The following is a 21483-nucleotide window of genomic DNA, read 5'->3' as shown; positions in this document are numbered from 1 at the left end:
GCTTGGCCCGCAGAAGTATTGTCAGATTGGAGGTTGGCCCTGTCACTGGCTTTTCCTCTGAACAGTGCACAAGCAGGAGAAACACAATGCATGACTTGGATGTGTTTATTAAGACTAGGAAATTTGGTGCGGAGGTAAGGTTCTCTTCTTTGTTTTGGGTGTTATTAACTCAGGGCCATGTGTATGACTCATGCAATAAGAATAGATGTGCATACCTTTCATTGTTCACATTTATAGATGTACAGTTCCAGTGGCTTTGATTAAAGTCAGGGGAAAGAATGTCTGGACTTCAGACGAGTTTGGAGATCCGACTGGGACTTGGGAGTACTCGGACGCCGTCCATTTTTGTGTGAGGTCCGGGCAAACCTGGGGCATCTTGGGGTAGGAGAGAAAGATTGCCGAAAACCCATTTCTGAAGTGGATTTATGCCATTGTAATCCTGATTAATTTTGACCCGTTGTGCTCATTTTAAACAGCGCATTACAGTAAGCGTGAACACAGCAAGCTCCGGGGCAAAACCAGGAGCTTAGCGGCTTTGGGAGGCTTAGCAGCAGATGGCATTTTAAGCCGGACTTAATAAATTGTTTCCATTAAACTTACCGGCCCACACATACAGGATTAGTCCAGTGGAACAAAGGAAGAAGGAGTGTGAGAAGAATGAATAAAAAAAATGCACACACACTCACACACACATTCGCTTGGCCACAACCTCCACCAAATGGAAATGAAAATGCCTCATTCCACTTTCTCTTTGGCCAAAATTAGGGATAAGGTTTAGCATTGCACAGATGAGACTATGTGGCCTGTTTCAATTTTGCACCATGTCAAACTTGGGGAAAGACCACATTAACGCAAACAAACAGATTGACAAAATTGCGCTAGAAAACACTAATCGTGTATGAATACTTATTGTATGTATATTTAAACGTAAACAATGTGTACAGTTTATATACAGCTGGGAGACAACATTGTGTGTGTGTGTGTGTGTGTGTGTGTGTGTGTGTGTGTGTGTGTGTGTGTGTGTGTGTGTGTGTGTGTGTGTGTGTGTGTGTGTGTCCATTTTTTTTCTCCACGATGCCATTGTCAGGGACTCAGTCCCCCAGAGGCTGGCTGCTGAGTCCACCCCCTTGGCCTGATGAGCTTGCGCTTCGTTCTCTAAGCTCTCATTATGTGCTACACAGCTCCGGGTCCCCGCGTCGAATCGCTAATCAAGCACTCTGTCTGCAGCCCCACGATTCAATAGGTCCTGAGTGCCCTTTGTTCCACCGCCGTTGTTTGCTGCATGTCAATTAAAAGGCCCGAGCGCTAATGTGTAACGTTAAAGCTAGCTAGCTAGTGCTTCTCTCCATTCACACAGCCATCCACACAGGAGAGTATGAAATTCAGCTGTGAACACTACCTGCTGTGTGCACACTGCAATAAAACATAGATAGATAAATACATAAATAAATAAATAAATAAGTAAATAGATAAATAAAAGAGAGTGTGAGAGAGGGGGAGAAAAGGGAAGAGGCAGGGGTCAGGGGATTGGGGCCAGATCCAGTTGATGAGAGTGTGTTTGTATGCGCTGGCTCTCCACAGGCCAGGTCATTGTGATGTATTGCTAACCTCAGCGCCGCGGTGTTTGTGGCCTTTCGCCCATTAAATAATGAATAGAGGTTGACCTTTTGACCAGCTAATCAGCTTTGCCGCTGTTGAATCGCAGGAGCTGGGTGTGAGAGGCGGACTCTGGGTGTGTGTGTTGGGGGGGGGGGGGCATGAGGGGGTCGCAGACGTGTAATAGTGAGAATGCAGACCACGGGGGCTTTATTTTGCTAGATTAGAGGGCCCAAATTAAAAACAACCCGTCACTGCGGAGGAATCTAAGCCTGGTAAAGCTCACAGCAGCGCCCACAGTGATTGGTTGACAAAGCCCAGCCGGCACATGCCTGATGGAAATGCTTTCTTTATCTAGAGCGATGGGCCGTATTGACAGAGCACTTATTGCTGTTAGCGAAGGTTTGTCATTTGGCTCATGTGACTATGTATTATGTAGGGAAAGGAAGGGGGCTTGGGGGCCATGGGGTTGGAGGTGCTTGGGCGGGGGGAGGGGGTCTGTTTTTTGTCACAAGTGTCTGCTCCTGGTCACCATCACCACCTACTCAGCCCATGTCGAGTCCTGAAGCCGAAGCTTATTTGTTCTATTGATTAAATTCAGATTTTAGACAGGCCCAAATCCCCCCAGACTAGAGCCCCAGTCATTTAATTTCACCTGGTTCGTCTGTGTGCATAGCACTCTGAGATCAGTGCACATAAGCATTTGGTCTGTCACTTTATTAATCCAGCTCTTATCAGTCTGGCCTGTCATATTCAGACTCGGGACCTCCAAAAATTAGTTTGTAGCATTTTTAATTCCCGAACTCTGCCCTTGCCAGATGGATTATTTTTTTAATGGCTATTTTATTGATGATGGTAATGCTGTTTGTGCAATCCCCCTTCCCCACCCCCTTGTCTGATGGATGGAAGTAGATAGAGTAAATACGGCAAAGATAAGACACGTGTTTAATAATTAATTGAGCCATTACTGACAGAGATTGCCTTTTTTGATTTAAGGCAGGAAGCTGGCTTCAGGGAGAGGAAAAGCAATTACAGAGCTCTGACTCCAGCCAGCGCGCTCCTCTCTGGAAGAGCACAGAAAAACACACCCTGTTAACTGGATTATTCCATGAATTATTTTATTCTCCTATAATATTTATGGCGTTTTAAACTACAATCACGTCATCATGTACTATTTATAGGGAGTGGCAAGCGTGTCATTGCAAAAGCATTCATACTGATTTCATATGAGGCATTTGATGGGCTTTCTCCTGCATGGGGAGGGGGGAATGTGGCAAATGCAATGGCAGATTCCCAGGAGCATGAATTTCTATATTTATGTAACACAGATTTCTTTGTTTGATTGTAACCAAGGCTAATTGGCTAATTGTTCAGAGTAAACCGCCACTGACCCACAAAGGCTCTGTCTGAAAACACTCAGCCACAGCCATGGGGTTGGCCATTGAATATTAAGCATGCTTTAGTGTTGAATTGCAAACCTTTAAGTGGAGTTTCTATGGAGACGGCCGGCTTGGTCAGGTTTCATCTGGTTGACAGGGCGTTAAACAAGCACCCCCAGGCCATTAGCCAAGAAGAACGCTCACCACTGACCCTGACTAGCAACGTATCACATAATTTGTCGTAAAGCTAAATTTATAATGAAGAATATAGAAATGCACTTATTTTTGTGATTGCTTGCCGCATCTGTATGTTAGTGCAAGATGGTATGTCTTCAACAGAAATCATTCATAGTATGATTACACCGTCACGGCTGATCCTGATCACACTGTGTGGTTTTTTTGCCTGTCAGACGCTGCCTTTAGGTGACCCTGACCCGGGGTTAAATGACGGAGCTTCTGTTTTTCCTCGTTTCCCCATTTATTTATTTACCTGCTGCGTGATTCCATCGACCTTGACACCTCCCGCGCGTGAACTTCTCCCATCGGTCGCATCGCGCAACAAATCACTAGAGCAGATGTGCCTCCCCCACCTGGAGCGGTGACCCCAAGGTGACGCTCAGTGCGCCACGTCTGACATTTCTATTTGGGGAGGCGTCAGGGTTTGATCTGCCAGTGATGAACCTGCTCAGGGAGGTATTTTGCGAAACTGACTGTTTGCCGACGACCGGCGCCCGTCCAAGCACACTAAAATGGGCTCAGACGTGCAGTCTGTCTTTCTGCGCACCCCCCGCACCCCCTCCCATAGCCCCCTGTGTTTTGGATGGTTTTCGGCAAGCGTTCATTTGGAACAGTGATGGCAAGTGTCTGTGGGTGTCTGAAGTGAATTCATTATGTCTCTGGCAGCTGTCGAGCAGAGGCCCGCCTTGCTGCAGGCTTACCCGAAGCTGGGCACACTAAGCCCTGGGCCCCCCTGTGAAACGCCCTGGGCCCTCTCCCAACCTGTCATATGCCAGCCTCGGGATCAGACGCTTGCTGATGAGGGAGGGAGTCCTTGGGATATTACCTCTCTCCCCGCTGTGGCTCAGAGACTAACTTAGAAGACAGAAACCAGTGGAGGCACGGGCCTGGAGGATACATTTTCTTGTTACAGCTAAGGCAGTGGAAGTATTATATGGCCTGTAGATTTCATGGGGGATTTGCAGCTGCATGTTTATTTATCGTGCTCAGTACTTACCATTTCTTACACTAATACATAGATCACATACCAGTTAATTTGTTGGTATATTATTTTGAACCTTTAGGTTTCTATTTTATAGCTATGCGCTATATATTTTGTATTTTCTCTCGGGCCACCACAGGAGTTTTCCGCATCTTTTTGAAGACAATCCCAGACCTGTTTTTTAGTGTCTGTTCTTCTGTGTTATGCAGTCGGAGCCCATGTTGTTTTTTTGCAGAGGAGGTTGTTGCGTTCAGTGGTGAAGCCAGATGGCAGGCGATTGTGGCCAAACATGCAAGCTTGGATAAAGTTCAGACGCTGGCAAAGAAGATGCAGCAGACTAGATGGATATTGCAAACACGCTTGTGATGGATTCTACTTTTGCGGGATGGGGGTTCACATGGACCTAAAGCTTAGAAGCTTGCTGCCAAGTACAGAACAGAAGTAAATGATTAGAATTCTTGGACCGCAAACTGCCTGCAAGTTCTGTTTCATATGCTGAATAATTAAAATGAGTTTGAACTCTATATCCAAGCACTATATCCAAATCTTGTAATGTAAAAGATTAGTCATACGAGCAATTCTGTCGTTTCTCCCCCCACTATACCCTTTGCATTATTTTTTTAGGGGAAGAGAAGGGTATACTTCTTGTGCAGCCATTTCAGTCATGCAAATGAGCAGTTGTAGTCAGTTCAGATTAATATGTTGGTTCAGCCAGTATCCAAATTCTGTCTTTGTATATTTGTTTACAAATTTGCAATAATCCTTGTATAATTTAAATTATACATTAGGGGTTCAGTCGATATTCTTACATTTTGTTTTTTGTTCTCTGTTTTTCCATGTGTGTTCTGTTTAATTCTGAAAGGTTTCGGTAATACCCACAAAGTCAGCACATGCCGAAATAAGTAATGAGATATTTACTGCTACAAGAGGAGGTTGTTCCAAAACCATATCATAACCATGTCATTAATCCCCTCCATGTTTAGCTAAGACGTGAATTAATATGGTCAGACATGGGCCCGTCTTTGGGATGTGGAAAGAAGAAAAAAAAGCCCTTTCCCAGTGTGGTCCGCCATTAATCAAACGGTCATCTGTTTGGGTGTTGTTTTTGGCTACCAGCGTATTCCCCATGCTGGGCTGAAGACAGGCCTCTTAATGGCCGCGTAACCGAAGCGCTTCCATCCAAATGAGGGATCCAAGCAGCGGGGCTGTTATTCTAGTGCTGCCGCAGGCCGAGGGGGAAGAGTGCGAGGCTGTTTTCCAGCCGTATTTGCTTTTCGTGGACGTGGACCAACGCGAGAGGGGGGTTTTGGAGGAGCATCTCACCAGGAGAGATTTGTGGCTTGCGGGGGGGGGGGGGTTGTTTAAAAAGAATTTATAAAAAAAATTAAATACAAACCATACTGTTCATATCTGCCAAAATGGGTTCATGGAAAGTAATTCCATCCAGTACTCACACAGGAGTATGTTATCAAAGAGCCTTAGTCTTGAAGGAATTGCTGGTTCTACTGCAACTTGTAGAGGAGAAAAAAAGGAAAGTCAATCTATATTTGTCAGGATTTCCTTCTTCAATTCAGTGCCCTCACATGGATTTCAGATAAGTACCATGTGTGTTCTGAAGCCTTTCATCTTTAAGACCTGCACTGGCTTTATTTTGAGGGCCTGGCGCATGATTGGGTGTTGGTCTCAGTGAATAGAGATGAGTGGCGAAGAACCGGGGAGATCCCATCAGTGACCGCACACTAGATTAGCTGCCCAGGGCCCCAGCACAGAGCCACGTGGTACGCCTCGGCGCAGAGCCACTCCTGCAGCAGGTGCGGTCAGGAGTGAAGTATGGTGAACGAGGTCCTCGTCGAGAACGGGCCATCTGTGGCTCCCCTTTTTAAAAAATCGTTTTAAAAAATGGCACTCGCCAAGTGTGACGCTCGTAACGTAAATTTTACGCACGGTGTCATCTGCCAGGGCGAAGATGAAGCAGTTGCTATCCCCCTCCGATCCAATTCTGCCGTAGCACCTCGCCTGCATTTTGGAGTTAACCAAGAATTTCCACGGTCTCGCATTTGGTCATGCACTGAATGTAATGCGGAAAACATTTTGCCTTTTTGTCTGGTAAATGCAAAAGGAAATGAAGTGCTTTTTACTAGCGCGCTGAATGGTGTTCTACCTGACCTCGCCCAGACAAGAGCCACTTGTCACATTATTGTCATTTTTGTCTGCTCCGCTTGGATGCCTGTGAAGTGATGTGTAAACACACGGCCAGTCCAAACAAACAAACAATTGTTTGCTCCTGCCCCCTTAATGCCAGGAGGGCTGACCCAAATCTTTTGACCTTGTCAGATAGGGCATCCTGGCAAGACTGATTTTGTGTGTGTGTGTGTGTGTGTGTGTGTGTGTGTGTGTGTGTGTGTATTATAGTGTGTATTTGCTTGTTTATGTGTGTTTGCGTGTGCGTGTGTTTAGAACCATGTGTGTCTACATGTGTATGTGCCGGTGTGTTTTCGTCAAGAGGCTTGGTATGCGCGGAGACATCAGCTCTTGCATGAGAGGGCAGGCCCTCAGGTCAGTGGACAGGCCTTGACTCCATTTGTTTTCCTGACGTGACTCTCTGCCCTGTTCTCCCCTGTCCCCTCTGTCCTCATCTTCCGCCACTCACCTCCCTTATTAGCTGCCCCGACGCTGCCTCTCCTCCCTGGCCCCTCTTATCCCTCGCGCTCCTCAATAGCACTCCCTAATCAAGGATGATGGATTGGGTGCCTAGAAGCACCAAGAATGTTTGCTAACCTGATATATCCTTGTACGCTCATCCTTGGAGAGTTTTTTTTTTTTTCCCTCCCTCCTTGCCCCCTCCCCCTCTCTCTCTCTCTCTCTCTCTCTCTCTCTCTCTCTCTCTCTCTCTCTACCACACTCTCCCTTTCTTTAAGCGACCTTTCTCTCGTTCATTCTCATTCTTTTTTTTGTGAAAGCCTTGAGGCATGCCGGTCAGTTCAGAATGTGAGAGTTTTGTGTTCTAATCCAGCTGACAGCCACATGAAAAGGTCTGTTAAGCCATTCCAAACACTCATGCGTTGGTTCTTAAAAGTAGCGCGCAAGTCATTTGTTGCTCCAAACAGGCCGCTTTTCCTCCGGAACATTCTTGGCCTTACAGCACCGTAGATGTAGTGGACCAGACCTCCTTGGCTACTTGGTCACAGTTTGAAGGTCTCAGAAGTCAACACTTGAATAGGGATGTATATCATACATACCTGTCCAAATGGTATTAACACCCTCTCCTTGCTTCTTTTGAATGTGAAGATTTGCACGAAAGGAATTTAACCTATAAGGAAGGCATCTCTAGCTTTGTCCGGCAAGTGTGCAGTCATGACCATGACGTTCATGACTTTACAACTCACTCTGTTCATGTTTCAATATCTTTTGACAGTAATAAGAAAAAGAGCTCAATTCTAGCCAATGAAATCCTTAATGAAGAAGTAAATTCTCGAACTTTGCCCTGCTTGGCCCTGGTGTGCGTGTTTACAGTGTAGCGTCATAATGCACTGAAGCCATCTGTGAAGACTTTGACTGGCCGGTGGGAATGCGTTTATGAGAAATGAGCCATTAACTCTCCGAGGGGCCCCTCATTCACAGGCAGTGCTGATCAAAAGAGTATGAGAACGGCAGAAAGTTGAACAAACAAATCCGATAAGGGCCCGATTAATCACCTTGATAAACACATGCAAGGTTTATATGCCAGGCATGTATGGTATGTAAGATGATTTAAAAGGAGATGAATGAGATGGTGCCATAGTTTTGGTTCTTTCTACAGTATTTGCCTGGCTACCGTGTTGACTTTCTTATCTGTTAGACTTTCTTCCACTTAATAGCCTTTTTAATGTCAACTTTAATCGACCGCATTTTTCATACGCTGTGCATTTTGCCTCAGTTAATGTTTCTTAAAAGGATATTTATCAAGAATGTAAACGTGTAATGAGTTTGTTGTTGCTATGTGCTGGTTGAGTGGAAGGACAAAATCAGATTTCATTCCTTAGCGACTGAACAAAATGCAGTCGGTCCCGTATCAACAAATGTGAGGGGGAAGAAAGAAAAGCTGACAAAACGCTTACGGAAACCCGACCCAACCCAAAACATCGACGCTGTTCCTTCATGGTCCTCCAGCGCTCGGCTCACAAATGTCACAACAGTGAATGATGTGTGACAAATGGTGAGAAGCCGTCAAGCTCCGACTGTTGCTGGGCCTCTCCAGGGGCAAGGAAGATTGCAATAGCAGGTAGAGAACTGGAGAATTGAGAAGGAAGAAAAACATACTGGCTCTCATAGTCTTGGTGTCGAGCCACTTGGGACGTTGAAGGATTTCCACTCAGCCATTACTTTCCATTGTGAAATAATCAGTTAGTCACTGACAGATAATATTATATATCCATTGAGTGGCATTCAGGCTCATTCTTGAAGGGGCCTGTAAGAGTGTCTCTATTTACGTTTCAACCCCACCTCCTAAAGAATATATTTTGGAAGAGGCTTTTTAGACTAAACATTCGGTGGCATTCTTGTCTTTCTGTTTTTCTCCTTTTGTCCCCCCTATTTTTTCCCCCATCTTCGCCTTCGTCAATAGCTTGTAAATCTTGGTGCAAGCAGCTGGCAGTCCTAATAGAGGATGCTTTCCTGCCGGGCAACAAAAGAAGCATTGTTGAAATCGTGAGGGCATTATGCAGTCGAATAAAGCTGACACGCTGCTAAAGAATTATTGGCCATATTGAGCGCCATGAAGCCCCGTGGAGGGATGCTGAAAGGGTCTTGGAGGTATCTTTACAGGAGCCGGAGTGTCGTGGTGGCACAGCCCTGTGCCTCCTCCTCCTCCGCCACTGCCGCGACGGCAAACAGGAGCAGCAGGCTTTATTAGATGTGGCAGCCGTTGTCTCCAGTCATCTAGATAATTGTGGCGCCGCATCCTCCGCCGTAATCAATCGAGACAGCTGCCGCTGTGGCTCTCCAGTCCGGTGGGTGAGCAATTCGCACTAATTAATGGAATGATAAGGCTTTTGTGGGCTGCAGCTCCGCACAAATGGTTTTCGGGGGGGGGGGGGGGGGGGGGGTGTTGAAATGCTTCCTGGCCCCCACCGCCGCGGCCACAACTACCTATGGTCTGCCCTGTCAAGTTCGCCGCGCTCCTCCCCTGAGCTGGGCTATAGTCTGCAGGTTGGCCGTATCCACCACGGGTCAATTCAGCTCGTGAACAGGGTCACATTCCAGGTTTTAGGCGGGGTGGTGTCAGGCGAGCGTCTGGACCATGACTCTCCATAGGGCTCTGCGGACACACAAAGATCTCCAGCTTTGCGGCAATAAAGCCCCCATAACGATGACCCCAAATGACCGCAGGGGCCACTGATGAAGCAGGAGGGAACAGCCTCCTGCCAAAGCACATGGCTGCTTAACAACCAGAACAGCTCTCCAGTGAGACACTAGGACAGATACTACACACTCATGCTCCACCCTGGCTGGGAACAGCTATTTCTCTGGTGTGGAAAGTTTTTTCATTCTGGAACTCTGTGTGTGTGTGTTAGTGTGAGAGATAACCACCCTCCTGGACAAATGGCTCTTAACCGTAGGGACCCACCTCACGGCTCCGACTAGATTAGTCAGTCAGCAGGGGCGCACATACATGTACGTAAGGCGGCCGATTTGAGTCTGCCGTCCCGTCAGTCAAGAAGCACATGTGCCATGGGAGAGGGAGGGAGGGGGAGGGAGGGAGAGAGCGAGCGAGGGTGGCATATGCTGCTGCTGCCATATGGCCACGGTTTGAATCCTGGCCCAGCATGAGACAACACTGATTCATAGCGGGCAAAGCTGCCAGCTCTCAGAAATGAACATTAGGTGTTCACAATTTATGTGTAGGCTTTGACAGCAAACGTGTTACAGCTTAACACCCTTTGCATTCTGTTGCCATGCAGTCCTTTTGTCAGCTGCAGTGGAAATAACTAATTGAAGTGTGCCAGCTGTCCCCAACCTCCCTGCAATATTCTGGCTGCCTGGTCCTGTCGCTTCTCTCGTTTCAAAAACCTGATATAGGAATAGACGGCAGCTCAAACCTGTTTCCAAAGGAAAACAAAAAAAAACACTTATGATGATATTGTTTGAGGCAAACAAAAGCTGCCCGTACTTCCAATGTGACTTTGATTTGATGATTAGCCCGACAATTTGTGGCAGCGCACTCCCGACATTCATCATCTTCCAAAATCACTTAGATGAAATCACACAGCTTTTTTTAAAAGCACACACACTCTCACTTACACAACAGTCTGGTGGCTGTGGAAGTGTTGATTTCCCGGACTGTGATTTGTACATGGCCAATGTCTGTTTTAGTCATCTGTTTTTTCAGGCTAAAATAAAAAATATAAAAAAAAACAGTCGTAAATTACACACTGGCGCAGAGCAGTTGTTGGAATAGTCACAACGCACAACCTCATGTGTTGCTCTCGCAAGGATAGGCGGCTTTCTCGTCACTCCCGAGCCAAGCCAGGGAGAGAAGATGAAGGGGTTCTGTGTTCCATGCCATATGCGTTTCTCTGCAGAGTCTTTCAAGACACAGGCTTCTTCATTTTTTATTTATTTATTTTGTGCCCTCCATCCCCCTTCTTTCCCTCCCTCCATTCCTCTTTTTTTGTGAACGTTTCTGTTTATGTTCTGGCAGGGCGCTGATGCGAGCAGACCGCAGCGTTTGCCTTGTAAATGAGAACACCCAGTGGCTGGCTTCTTTTTTCGCGCCGCAGTAGGCTTGCCGAAGCCCCTCCGGACACTGCAGTGATTTACATACCCAGATGTCTAATCTTAAAATGCCATTTGCATGCCGCTTTCCCAACATAAGCACAGTTTGCAGTGCCACTGTAGGCCAGGTATATCACAAGCACGCCTCATTTGCATCGGCGGGCTCCGGTCCTCAGATCATTTCGGTTGACAAATTGTAGGGGGGAGAGTCAAGGCAAAGAAGCTAATCGCGTTACCAGAGGGGTACAGGCATGCGCCGGCAGGAGCCTTGCTAATGGAAACACTTAACACTGCCTCGGCAAATATCAAATAGTGCAAATAGGATGCACGCGTAAAACTGCGATAGCGCCGCCTCTGTAATGGGCTTTGAAAAAGTAACACGCGAGGGTTCAGCCCAGCCTGGGAAATGGCAGGGTGCTATGGCTGCTGTGAAGATGGATGGACTGCAGCAAGGTGAGCCGGCGTGGTTGCTGGCATGGCCGACCATCTGCTGGGTCTTTCATCACGACACCGGGGCTACGGGGAGGCGCCAGCACTCCAGATGTTCCAAACGGACGATCCTCTTCGTCGCCGCTGTCACCCCCCCGGACAAATGGGGTCAGATGTGAAGGGTACTAGAGAGGGAGGACAGCTGCGGGACGACTCGGGGGTCGCCCGAGGTCCCTCTGGAAACATCAGTCACAGAGGCACCCTGGAAAGTGGTCTACGGCACTGGAACATACCCCCCCCCCCCCCACACACACACACACACCTCCACCACACACACACACACACACACACACACACACAGGCTGTGCCGTGCTAGGCGCATGCGCGGAGAAGGGCCACATCCCCGTTGTAAAAAAAAGCAGAACAACTTGGATAACAAAAGCAGTGGAGGAAAGAGACCGGGGGAAAAAAATCAATACTCAAGTGAAGTGTCATCTGGTGAACAGGGATGCCAACACCCCCCAAGGGAGTGTCATTCTCTCCTCTGTCACAGACCCATCAGGGGTTTTAGTGTCATAGTGCCCTCGTGTCTCTTCCCCATGCTTGTCTTTGTAAGGCTCATTGTAGGAGATTACCCATAACATCTGTTTCTGTGGCTCGGGGTCCTGTTCTCTCAGTTCACACGTAGGTGGCTAGCTGGTAGCTGTGCATTATCTTTGCACCTAGGAGTAGGAGGTAATTAGTTTGATGAAGCCTGCAAGACATGTAATCTCCCAGTACACTGAATTGTCATACCGCGAGGCAGCTGTAGGACACTGACACAGACTGAGCGAGTGCCAAAGGAAAGTAGTTTGGCATTCCAGCTGTCTTCCTTCTTTCTATTAGTGGTAAAAACTTCTTTTCAGGTCAACACTGTCATATTTTGTTTTGACTGGCAGAAACAGGTTGCCTGTGACACATGGTTCATCATGTGTCTTTGAGTTGTGGGGCCATTGTGTCAATCACAAAGAAAGTTTTTGGCACCATTTTTGCTTTAAATACCATGCTAGCAGCTAGCGGCAGGGCCTAATTTATCGATATATTCAGTAACTAGATTTCATACAGTGTGTCACTGGTGTGTGTCACATTGTGTCAATTAATTCGCTAATAAGTGGAGACAACAAGCAAGACTGGTTTTGACACATAGATGCGTATTTGGACTCCATTTCCTCCTCTGCCCTTGTGCCAATGCGTCCATATTTTAAGCCTCTGAGTCTGACAGTCTGCAGTGGCACTTTGCCGCTGTCGGCAGGAATTCGGAAGGTAATTGGGATTGTGTTGCATTTCCTCCAACCTGATTAGGGGTCACATTCCAATCAATCACGCCGGCTCCTCATTACACGCGGTAGGAAGGACACTGCCAGGCCAGCCCCCACGCCTGTCGGGCCAGTTTAATGAGCAGAGGGCTCGGCCAATCGCTCGGCGTTGGCTGCCACCATTATATCCCATTAGAATCATCATTAAGATAACCCCCCAGCTCATTTTGCCCCTAAGTAACGTGGCCCTAGTCATCCAGCGCTTGGCCTCCCACTAAGGTCTCGCCAAACACAATGTGTCTAGCAGCTCGGTTTCCTAGGTAACGTCAGCGATGGGCGACATTAGACTGAAAATATTCCCCTTTTCTTCCCTCCGCCCTGTCTTTTCCTTTTTATTGAGAGCTGAGCCCAACACCAGGCTCCGTTTTTATTTTAACCTGTTATAGTTCTCTATTTCACCACACAAATTCATTGCATTCCTGACACCTTTCCCGGATATATTTTTCTTTCAAAAGGCAAGGGGGGACGACAAGTTTAAAATCTCAGCATAGCTTTTTATCACCCATTTATTGGTGTTAGAACCCTTGAAAGATTAAGTAGGCTCTATTAAGCCTTGGGATATTTCGTTAAAAGCTTTTGCATTTAACTCCCCCAGCTTTTAGCAGCTTGCTTTGGCCATCGTTTGAGGCTGAAGTGAGCTGGGATGTTGGACGCATTTAATTGGAGTTGTAGTGAGATGCCTGAAATCCTGGCTCCATGAAAAGTGTGGAGATAAGAGCCATTGATGGAGATGGTCTCTAGTTTTTTTTCCTTGTTCACTTTGGTCCTTCATATTTGGCATCTCCCTCTCCAGCTTTGTTTTCTAACTTGTATTGGTGCTGCTGCTGAAGTACACATCTGTTTGTCAAAAAGGCTTCATTAGGTATAAAAATGTTCCCAGACAGCATCTCATTAGTGCATTTGCCTAGAGACAAATTGATTGTAACATGTAGAAACATTTCTGTTTGCCATGAAGAGTTCCTTTTTGACTGTCATTATTCTGCAAATCCCCCTCTCTTTCTCTTTCTCTCTCTCTCTCTCTCGCTTTCTCTCTCTAAAGTGAAAGTGCCTTCATTTTTTTTCTATGTGATAATTCTATCCACTCTCCGGTTTAATCTTTTGGAGAATAATCTCCCCCTCTCATCACAATTCCACGCCGAAGCGAAGTTGAATAGGCAGCGCGATGAGATGCCTGTGTGCGAAAAGCTACTTGTGCAGTGAGGGACCCCAGATGAATTGAGAAACGAGGAAGTGTCGTCAGTTCAAAGTGCTTTGGCTCCAGCTCAGAAATCCCTTGAAAGATCTGGGGGAGGGCATGCGCCAAAAGGCCGTGATAAGGGGGCATGATCTCTTTTCACAGCACAATTGAAACATAATTATTTCATGCCAGATTGTGTGCTCAGCAAAGCCCTGAATAGGCACGGCATTTAACTTTAATTAGGTGTGATTTATTCATACCGACTGGATCGCTCACAGAAATTGGATCATCTGATTATAGTCAAGCATGAAAATGACCTGATTAAACACTTCATAAAACCTAGGGAGAAAAATAAAAGGGAGCCATGAGTGAGAGATAGAAGGGGTGATGGAGAGAGAGTGTGTGGGGGGGGGGTGAGGAGGAAGACAGATGTGGAGGCTTCTTTTTCTTGTCGTCTTTGTTGCTTTTTGGCTCCAACATAGCACACGTTTCTCCATACCAGACAGCACCACCACCCCCCCCTTCCTCTGCTTGCTTTCCCCCAAAGCGTCTCTTCTCAAAGGCATCTGGTACCACACTGTCACATTGATGATTCACGGAATCGTATGAATTCAAAAATAGCTGGTTGTTTATTTCCCCATGCAAGTGCAGTTCCTCTCTGTGTGTTCAGTACTTTTTTTTAACTTAACTTTTCCTTTTGCTTCTGTCTTTGTGTGTGTGTGTGTGTGTGTGTGCGCACGCTTTGCTGCGTGGTGTGTCTAGGTGTGACGCCGAATGAGAATCACGTGTCCAAGACCTGCAGTGCAACCAAAGTCTCAGGCCTCCAGCGCAGCCAGGAGCAGAGCAACGAGGTGCCCTTCGCGCCGCCCGCGCCAAGCCCCACCCCTGCCTCTCCACCCACCGGCTCCCCAGCGCCCGCTGCCGCGCCGCCGCCTCCCCGGGTGCGGCCCACGCCGCCTCCTCCGCCCCTGCCCCTGCCTCGGCCTCCGCTGAGCGTCAAGAAGGAGGCCGTCGCTGTCGTTGCCACCGCTGTCGCCACTGCGCCACCGCGCATCCCCACCCCACCACTTCTCAGGACCCAGGGCCACCCCCACCCCCACCCCCACCCTCACCCCCAGACGCAGGAGCTGCGCGTGCCTCCGCCCCAGCACCACCTGCGGCCCGTGCTCAACCACCCTGTTCACCACCCGCTGCAGTACAACAGCCTCCACGACATCAGGTGAGCATTCCGTCGTTCAATCTAATCCGCCCACGGGGTGAACCTGCAGTGTTATTGACAGGAGCAGTTGTCCCTTCTGGCACTGTGCTAACTACCTTTTCTTTCTTTCTTTCTTTCTTTCTTTCTTTCTTTCTGACAGCAGTCACACCGGGGGTGTCAGCAGCAGCCTCCCCCTCCCCAAACACCACCTTCCCCCCTCCCCCCACCTCAGCAGCCTGCCTGCCTCCAACCCCAACCTCCACCTGTCTGTGGCCAACCTCTCTACCTCGCCCTTCTCTTTGCGCTCCTCCGCCCATCGCCATCCGGCCATGTTCGCAACCCCCGCCACACTGCCACCACCTCCAACCTTACCAACCAACAGCCTGGTGGTCCCGGGTCACCCCGCGGGCACCCCCTACCCAGGTAAGGAGAACCACATCCAGCCACCAACCACACACTAGCAGTCATAGCTTTATTGAGTGCCCTTATAGAATAAGTTGAGTATGTCTAGTTTAGAAAGTCATTATTGGAAATACACATACTGTACCTTCTTAAAAGAGTGGGTAAATAATCAATTGACACAAATGAATGTGGACAGCTTTAACTTTCAGCTAGCATACAGGGTGCTTTTAAGCAAGTGCACTTCTTTGGAATGTGTGTTTGTCTGGGAGAGTAATATTTACATAAATCTACTCAGCCAGTGTCATTAGTGGAATATTACATGCCATGGTTTGTTGATCGTGATCGTTCAGATTCTTTATCAAATTAACACAAACATGGCTTACCTCAGAGGCTAGAATGTACACACTTTGCCAAGCTAAGTCAACAGAGCAGAGCAGAACCCACATAATCAACAATGTGCACAGTTTTTCCTGATGTGACTCAATTACAAAGCTTCCTCTTTAAAATCAGGCCTAACCACAGTTAATGTCTGTCTGTAAAATCTTGTTTTTACTACATGCTCATTAGAGGGCTTACATTCACCACATTGCGGCTTAGTCCTGAAAACATTCGAGTCTGGCTTTGTACGTAAGAAGCTGGGCTAATGATGTGGCTTAAAATGAGGCCCTCATGCTATTGCCATCACGACCACTTTTATACCATTGTGTACAGTACTGATAATCTTTCTGTTCTTTGATGTCAAAGGACTTAAACTTTTGCATTTAAACTTCAACTTTGAATTGAAAATATGTACTGTACCTGCATATATGATAGTTTGACAAAGTTTTTCCCAAGGTACGTCTTTTAAACTTTAATTATCATGAACTGGTAAGTGCATACAGGTGGGCCTGATGACAACCAAATGGTTTCAGCATTGGATTAAAAAAAAAACTTGGATTCATTGGCAGAGTTTGCATTCAACGTACCTATCATGAATATATAATATATGGCTATTAATGTATCACATACTTCTTAATGTCAGATGTCCTCCTATGATCGACTCACTACACAAGCTGTTATTACCATATTAGCAAAACTACTCTGCATTGAATGACTACGTCAAGTTAAATGAGATCTAATCCAGTTTAATCAAATCCACTACCGTGTTCAAGATTACAAAATAATAAGAGTATGCTGACTAGCTAGCTACCTACATTCATGGATATTAGAAAAAGAACAAAGCAATATCTGCCATTCAACTATCTGCAATGTAAGGCCCAGTGTTTCTAAAAGTAGGAATATTGAAATATTTACAGAACTGTGATATCATGGAGACAGTTGAGATGTGTAACTTTGCTAGTTCAATAGTTCAAATAAATTGCCAGGTTGAATTTAGCTCAATAAGCTGCCATTGTTGCAGTTCTTTAGCATACTAGTGCTGTCCCAGATACAAATCCAGCAGTCATGGTTACACTTTGATTCACTGTGCACTATGCTGTACTTATGCTAGGACATGATACCTTAAGTATTTTGAATTGTGCAATGAAATTAAAGACTGATCACCTTTTAAAAACGAATGATTTATAAATGAGAATTCTCTTACATGTGTCCTCTCCACATGTCTTGAGTTAGCTCTTTCAGAGGAAGGATTGGTATTCAAAGCAGGGTCTTGAGGGACAGACCGTGTGTGTTTTCTGCTGAGATGACTCTTGGTTCTTTCTTGTCTTCAGATACCAGCCTGTTGATATCATTCAACCAACCAATCATGTATTGCCAGCCTCATTCGGGGATTCTGATTGGCACATTGTCACAGGCAACTCTCTTACCACCACCAATGAGTCCTCACGTAGAAAACCCTCACAGCATGAGCTGGAGAAACAGAGAATGCCAGGTGACTACTTTTCTCTTCTTTTCTTGGCGCTGTTGTTAAGACTGACTGGCTCCCGTGCCCTTTCTTGTGTCTCCCTCTTCCCCCCCCTCCCTCCCTCCTTTCCATCCTTTTTTTTTCCACCCCCTCGCTCTCCTTTCTTGCAGAGCATGACCTCCTGCGGCAGGAGCTGAACAACCGCTTCCTGGTTCAGAGTTCGGAGCGGAACAGGGGGCCGTCGGCGTCCCCCCTGGCCCCCGTGTCCCTCCTGAGGGCCGAGTTTCACCAACACCAGCACATGCACCAGCACCAACACACCCACCAGCACACCTTTACGCCCTTCCCCACCGGCTTGCCACCGGCGGGCATCATTGCACCGCCCAATGCACCTCCCATGGTGCGTACCCCAGCCAGAAATGTGAGGATAAGTAAAGCTCCAGTATTTCCCCCCCTACACCCCTCAAATCCATACCAACCCCACCTCCCAACCCCACCTCCACCCTCTCCAGCACCACCACAACCACCACCACAAACTACAACAACCAACCCCCCCCCCCCCCCCCCCCCCCCCCCCCAGACTGCACCAAATCTGCTAGCTCAAACATCCACCCCTACAGATCTCAGTGTCCACAGCACCCTGGTTCCCTACACACGGCCTCGAACACCCCTTCCACTGGAAGAGTTCTGAGAGAGAGCAGCATCACACCAGCCTTTTTGTTAAAGTGTGAAAGTGTCGGGAAATGGCCCAGTGCTGACATTCATAAGAGTTGGAATAGCACGACCGAGGTCAATTGTTATAAGCGGCGATCGCTCAACAATGAGCTGATCCGTTCCCAAGTCCGTGCGAGTTAAGTTTGAGGCCTGCATGTCAGATTAGTCACTGTAAACATCTTTTACGCCCCTCATCAACACAGGCAGAGCGTGGGCGGTTGGCGAAGGCAAAAACTATGATCTAACTTAATTAGCTTGTCGCTCTGTCGACAAAACCAAAGAGTTTCACAGTGTCGGGCTAAAGGGAACATGGTGAGCTGCGCGGTTTATTGCTTTCATATGAGGTGGCATTTAAAATGTTTATGAACGCACTGATTTCCTCTGCCTTGTAAGAGAAACAAAGGGCCTGAGAACCAGATGTGCGTGGCGTGACTGCGGTCAAACTTAGGTCCCTGCGCTCCGAAAAAAATGACAAATTCAAAGCCTGCGGTCGCCTCGAATGACTTCATTTTTTAAAAGATAAAAGCAATGACATCACGGAGAGCGGAATGTTTTGATAAAAGTGTAATTGCTTCCGCCTGCCCTCTGCCATCAGATGGCCAAAGGGGGCAAGCATTGGCAGGCCCTAATCGTAAAATTAAACCGCGTAGTTATGTCTACCCATCCATCATCCGCGAGTGCACAATGGACCTGCGGAGAACGTTATCCAGTCATTTGGGTTCCGTAATGAAAAGCATGCTTGTGCTGTCTCAGCACTGGGCCTAATACGATATAATCCATTCTGTCATGACCTCGGACAAAATGACCCGGGAGTCAGGAGCACAGTAAAGGCATTGTCAACCGGCGGCTTATCCAGCCGTGCCTGTGTGCTCAAAAGTCAGGAAGTGCCGTCTCAGGGGTTTGTGTGTGTGTGTGTGTGTGTGTGATCTCAACATGTGTCGCATCTTATCGTTGCCACTGCCCATTCCGAGCCGAGCAAAGTGTGAAAGCCCACCTTTCTCCAACATGAAAGACCATTGATTATCGCTCTCGGCCTCGAATGCAAGTGATGTCTCAGTTGATGTCAGAACACTACACCTTTTTTGAAAGGCTCTACAAGGCTTTAATGTTGTGTTTGCTGTATAGCAAAATGCATTGTAAGTGGTTTTGTTGCGTTAAAGATGTTTTAAATTAACCAGTGCTTTTATTTCTCCACAGCAAAAAGAATGGGTATCTCTTATTCAAAGCACAAATACTGTTAATGTGGTTACTTTAGCATTGGGTTAGCACTGTTGAAAAAAGGCCCAGCTGTGTGCATATTTAGAGCTCACTGTCGTTTCAACTCTGCAACAGCCTTTGGCTAATAGCTGTAATTAATGAAATTATGAATCCTCTGTATTTGTTTATTGTTGTACAGCCCTCCGGCAGCTGGTTTGCCAAATGGCAACAGAGTTACCCCGCCCCTCCCCCTTTCTCTGTAAAGAAATACTCTTAATTGTTTAAAGATGAAATATCCAACTTTAATTATCCAAAGCTGTTTACAATAAACGTCTGACAGCGCTCGTAAATTACAAAGCATGAGGTTTATAGACAGCCATAAAGCGCGCTATATTACTCCCCAAGTGTAAAACGTAAAACATAAAACAGTTCCCCCTTGCTTCAGAGGGGACGGCGAGGTTTTAATGAGCTCGGAAGCTGAGCTCAGCATTTTTTGTGATGTATTTTCTTCCCCCCCCTCCAGTCAATAGGGCGTCCTGTGTTTTTGATTTGGGGCAATTATCGCCCGTTGCACACTTAGGCACAGGCTGCGGACGTGAAGGGCCCCCTGCTTCACCGGAGGCCCGCCCGACAGATCGTGCACAGGCACGGTCTTTCCCTCCTCCCCCCCGACAGACATCCTAGCTGGAGGACACACACACACACACACACACACACATACACAGAGAGAGAGAGAGAGAGAGAGAGAGACGGACATGCATAGACACACACATGCACAACAGAGACATACAGCAGTGTCTCTGTTCCGCGTTCGCTTCCTCCTCATGTAAACCTGAGACCACGGTGCTTGCCAAGGCGGCTTTGTGAAAACACAGTCAGAAAGTGCCTGTAAATGGTTTGTGTATTTATGTAATAGAAATGAGTTACTGTCAGTTGCAATTACCTCGTCCACCCCACTCGCCATTCCACCTCAGCCTACCCCAACCCCCTCAAAAAACAGCAGAAGCATATTGACTTACAGGCAGTAGGACACACAAAGTCTCCATTCATAGATGGAAAGAGACTAGTGGGGGAGATGGGGAGTGGGGGCTGGTTCTCCCCTGCCTCTCTGAGGGGGACCCTGGTGGAACGGCTGCCAGCAGTATGTGCTCTGGGCCCCCTGAAATCAAGAAACGTGCGCTGCATGAAGCCATAGACCCCCCCCCCCCACACACACACACACACACACACACACACACACACACACACACACACACACACACACACACACAAACACACCTTCCCCCCAGTGCCTCTCCTCTCCGCTCCAAATGGGATTATTCCATTAGCCTGATTTACCTTTGAAGGAAGCGCACGAGAGCTAGCGTTAAATCACGGCAAATCTCCCCCAATAAGAAGAGCTTTAGAGCTCATTCCAAACAGGCCTCCCCCAGAGACGAGCTGACTCTCTAGCCACCATGAGCCATCTCCCCCCAGGTGTACTGGAACCGCTTTTAAAAAAGACCCAGGATGCAGGTGCCCTTGTGGAACACTATATTCTTGAAGTCTAAGAACATCCCCAAGGTTGCTACTGCCTCATTCACATTTTGATTGACAGCTTTTGAGCTCATAATTTCCAAATTGATCATAAGATATTATACATGTCAGCTTTTCATTACTATTTTTATCAAAACACGGAGTACATTGGCGCTCGCAGTACACCACATTTAATCAGTGTATGATTGCTATTAATAAATAAGTATGATGAATAGACTAGATAAGGCTGTTATTAAGATTAGTGGCATAAAACAGGCCTAATTAGACACAGTCTGCAGGCAGTCCCTGGAGCATTGGTGTATTTTGTTGTGGGGATTAATGGTGCCAAATAAATAAATCTGTGGAGAGACAGGCTACATGAGGGGGTGCAGGTATTTCAAAGACCTGACAGAGCTCTCGGTTGCCATTGCCAGCTGCTGTGAGAATGAGGGCTACTTTCATGTGATGCTCGTCCTAATGCTGTGCTGTCTGTTTGCTCTGTTGAAAAGAAAAGATTTGATCATGCTCAGGTTTGTCTGTTTTTGACCAATGCAAATCGCTATGCAAATCAAGCACTTTTCTAAGTGTTGTTTTCTCTGAAGGCTGGGGGCTTGTTTGTAAAAGTGTGGTGCAAACACAAATCTGACTTTTTTTTTTCTTTCTATCTCTATCTATCTCTCTCTATCTATCTCTCTATCTCTCTTGT

The 21483-nt window shown here is 47.1% G+C and overlaps 1 protein-coding gene across 10 annotated transcripts in view; it reads left to right on the top strand.

The window, feature by feature from the left end:
• fbrsl1 (fibrosin-like 1) overlaps positions 1 to 21483 on the top strand; it is a 235266-nt gene that overhangs the window by 203934 nt on the left and 9849 nt on the right. For 7 of the 10 annotated variants that reach the window (XM_042100139.1, XM_042100137.1, XM_042100134.1 and 4 more), the window contains 3 exons: positions 14671 to 15127; positions 15267 to 15529; positions 17522 to 17772. In XM_042100139.1, the coding sequence (XP_041956073.1) occupies positions 14671 to 15127; positions 15267 to 15529; positions 17522 to 17772 (971 nt within the window). Of the gene's footprint in view, positions 1 to 14670; positions 15128 to 15266; positions 15530 to 17217; positions 17379 to 17521; positions 17773 to 21483 lie in introns of all 10 variants that reach the window. The other 3 variants (XM_042100135.1, XM_042100138.1, XM_042100141.1) reach the window with 3 other exon arrangements.

This window comes from Alosa sapidissima, chromosome 8, assembly GCF_018492685.1.
Source record: "Alosa sapidissima isolate fAloSap1 chromosome 8, fAloSap1.pri, whole genome shotgun sequence".
Taxonomy (NCBI): domain Eukaryota; kingdom Metazoa; phylum Chordata; class Actinopteri; order Clupeiformes; family Clupeidae; genus Alosa; species Alosa sapidissima.
Note: the sequence above shows the minus strand (reverse complement) of the source record. Positions and strands in the feature narration are given on the sequence as shown.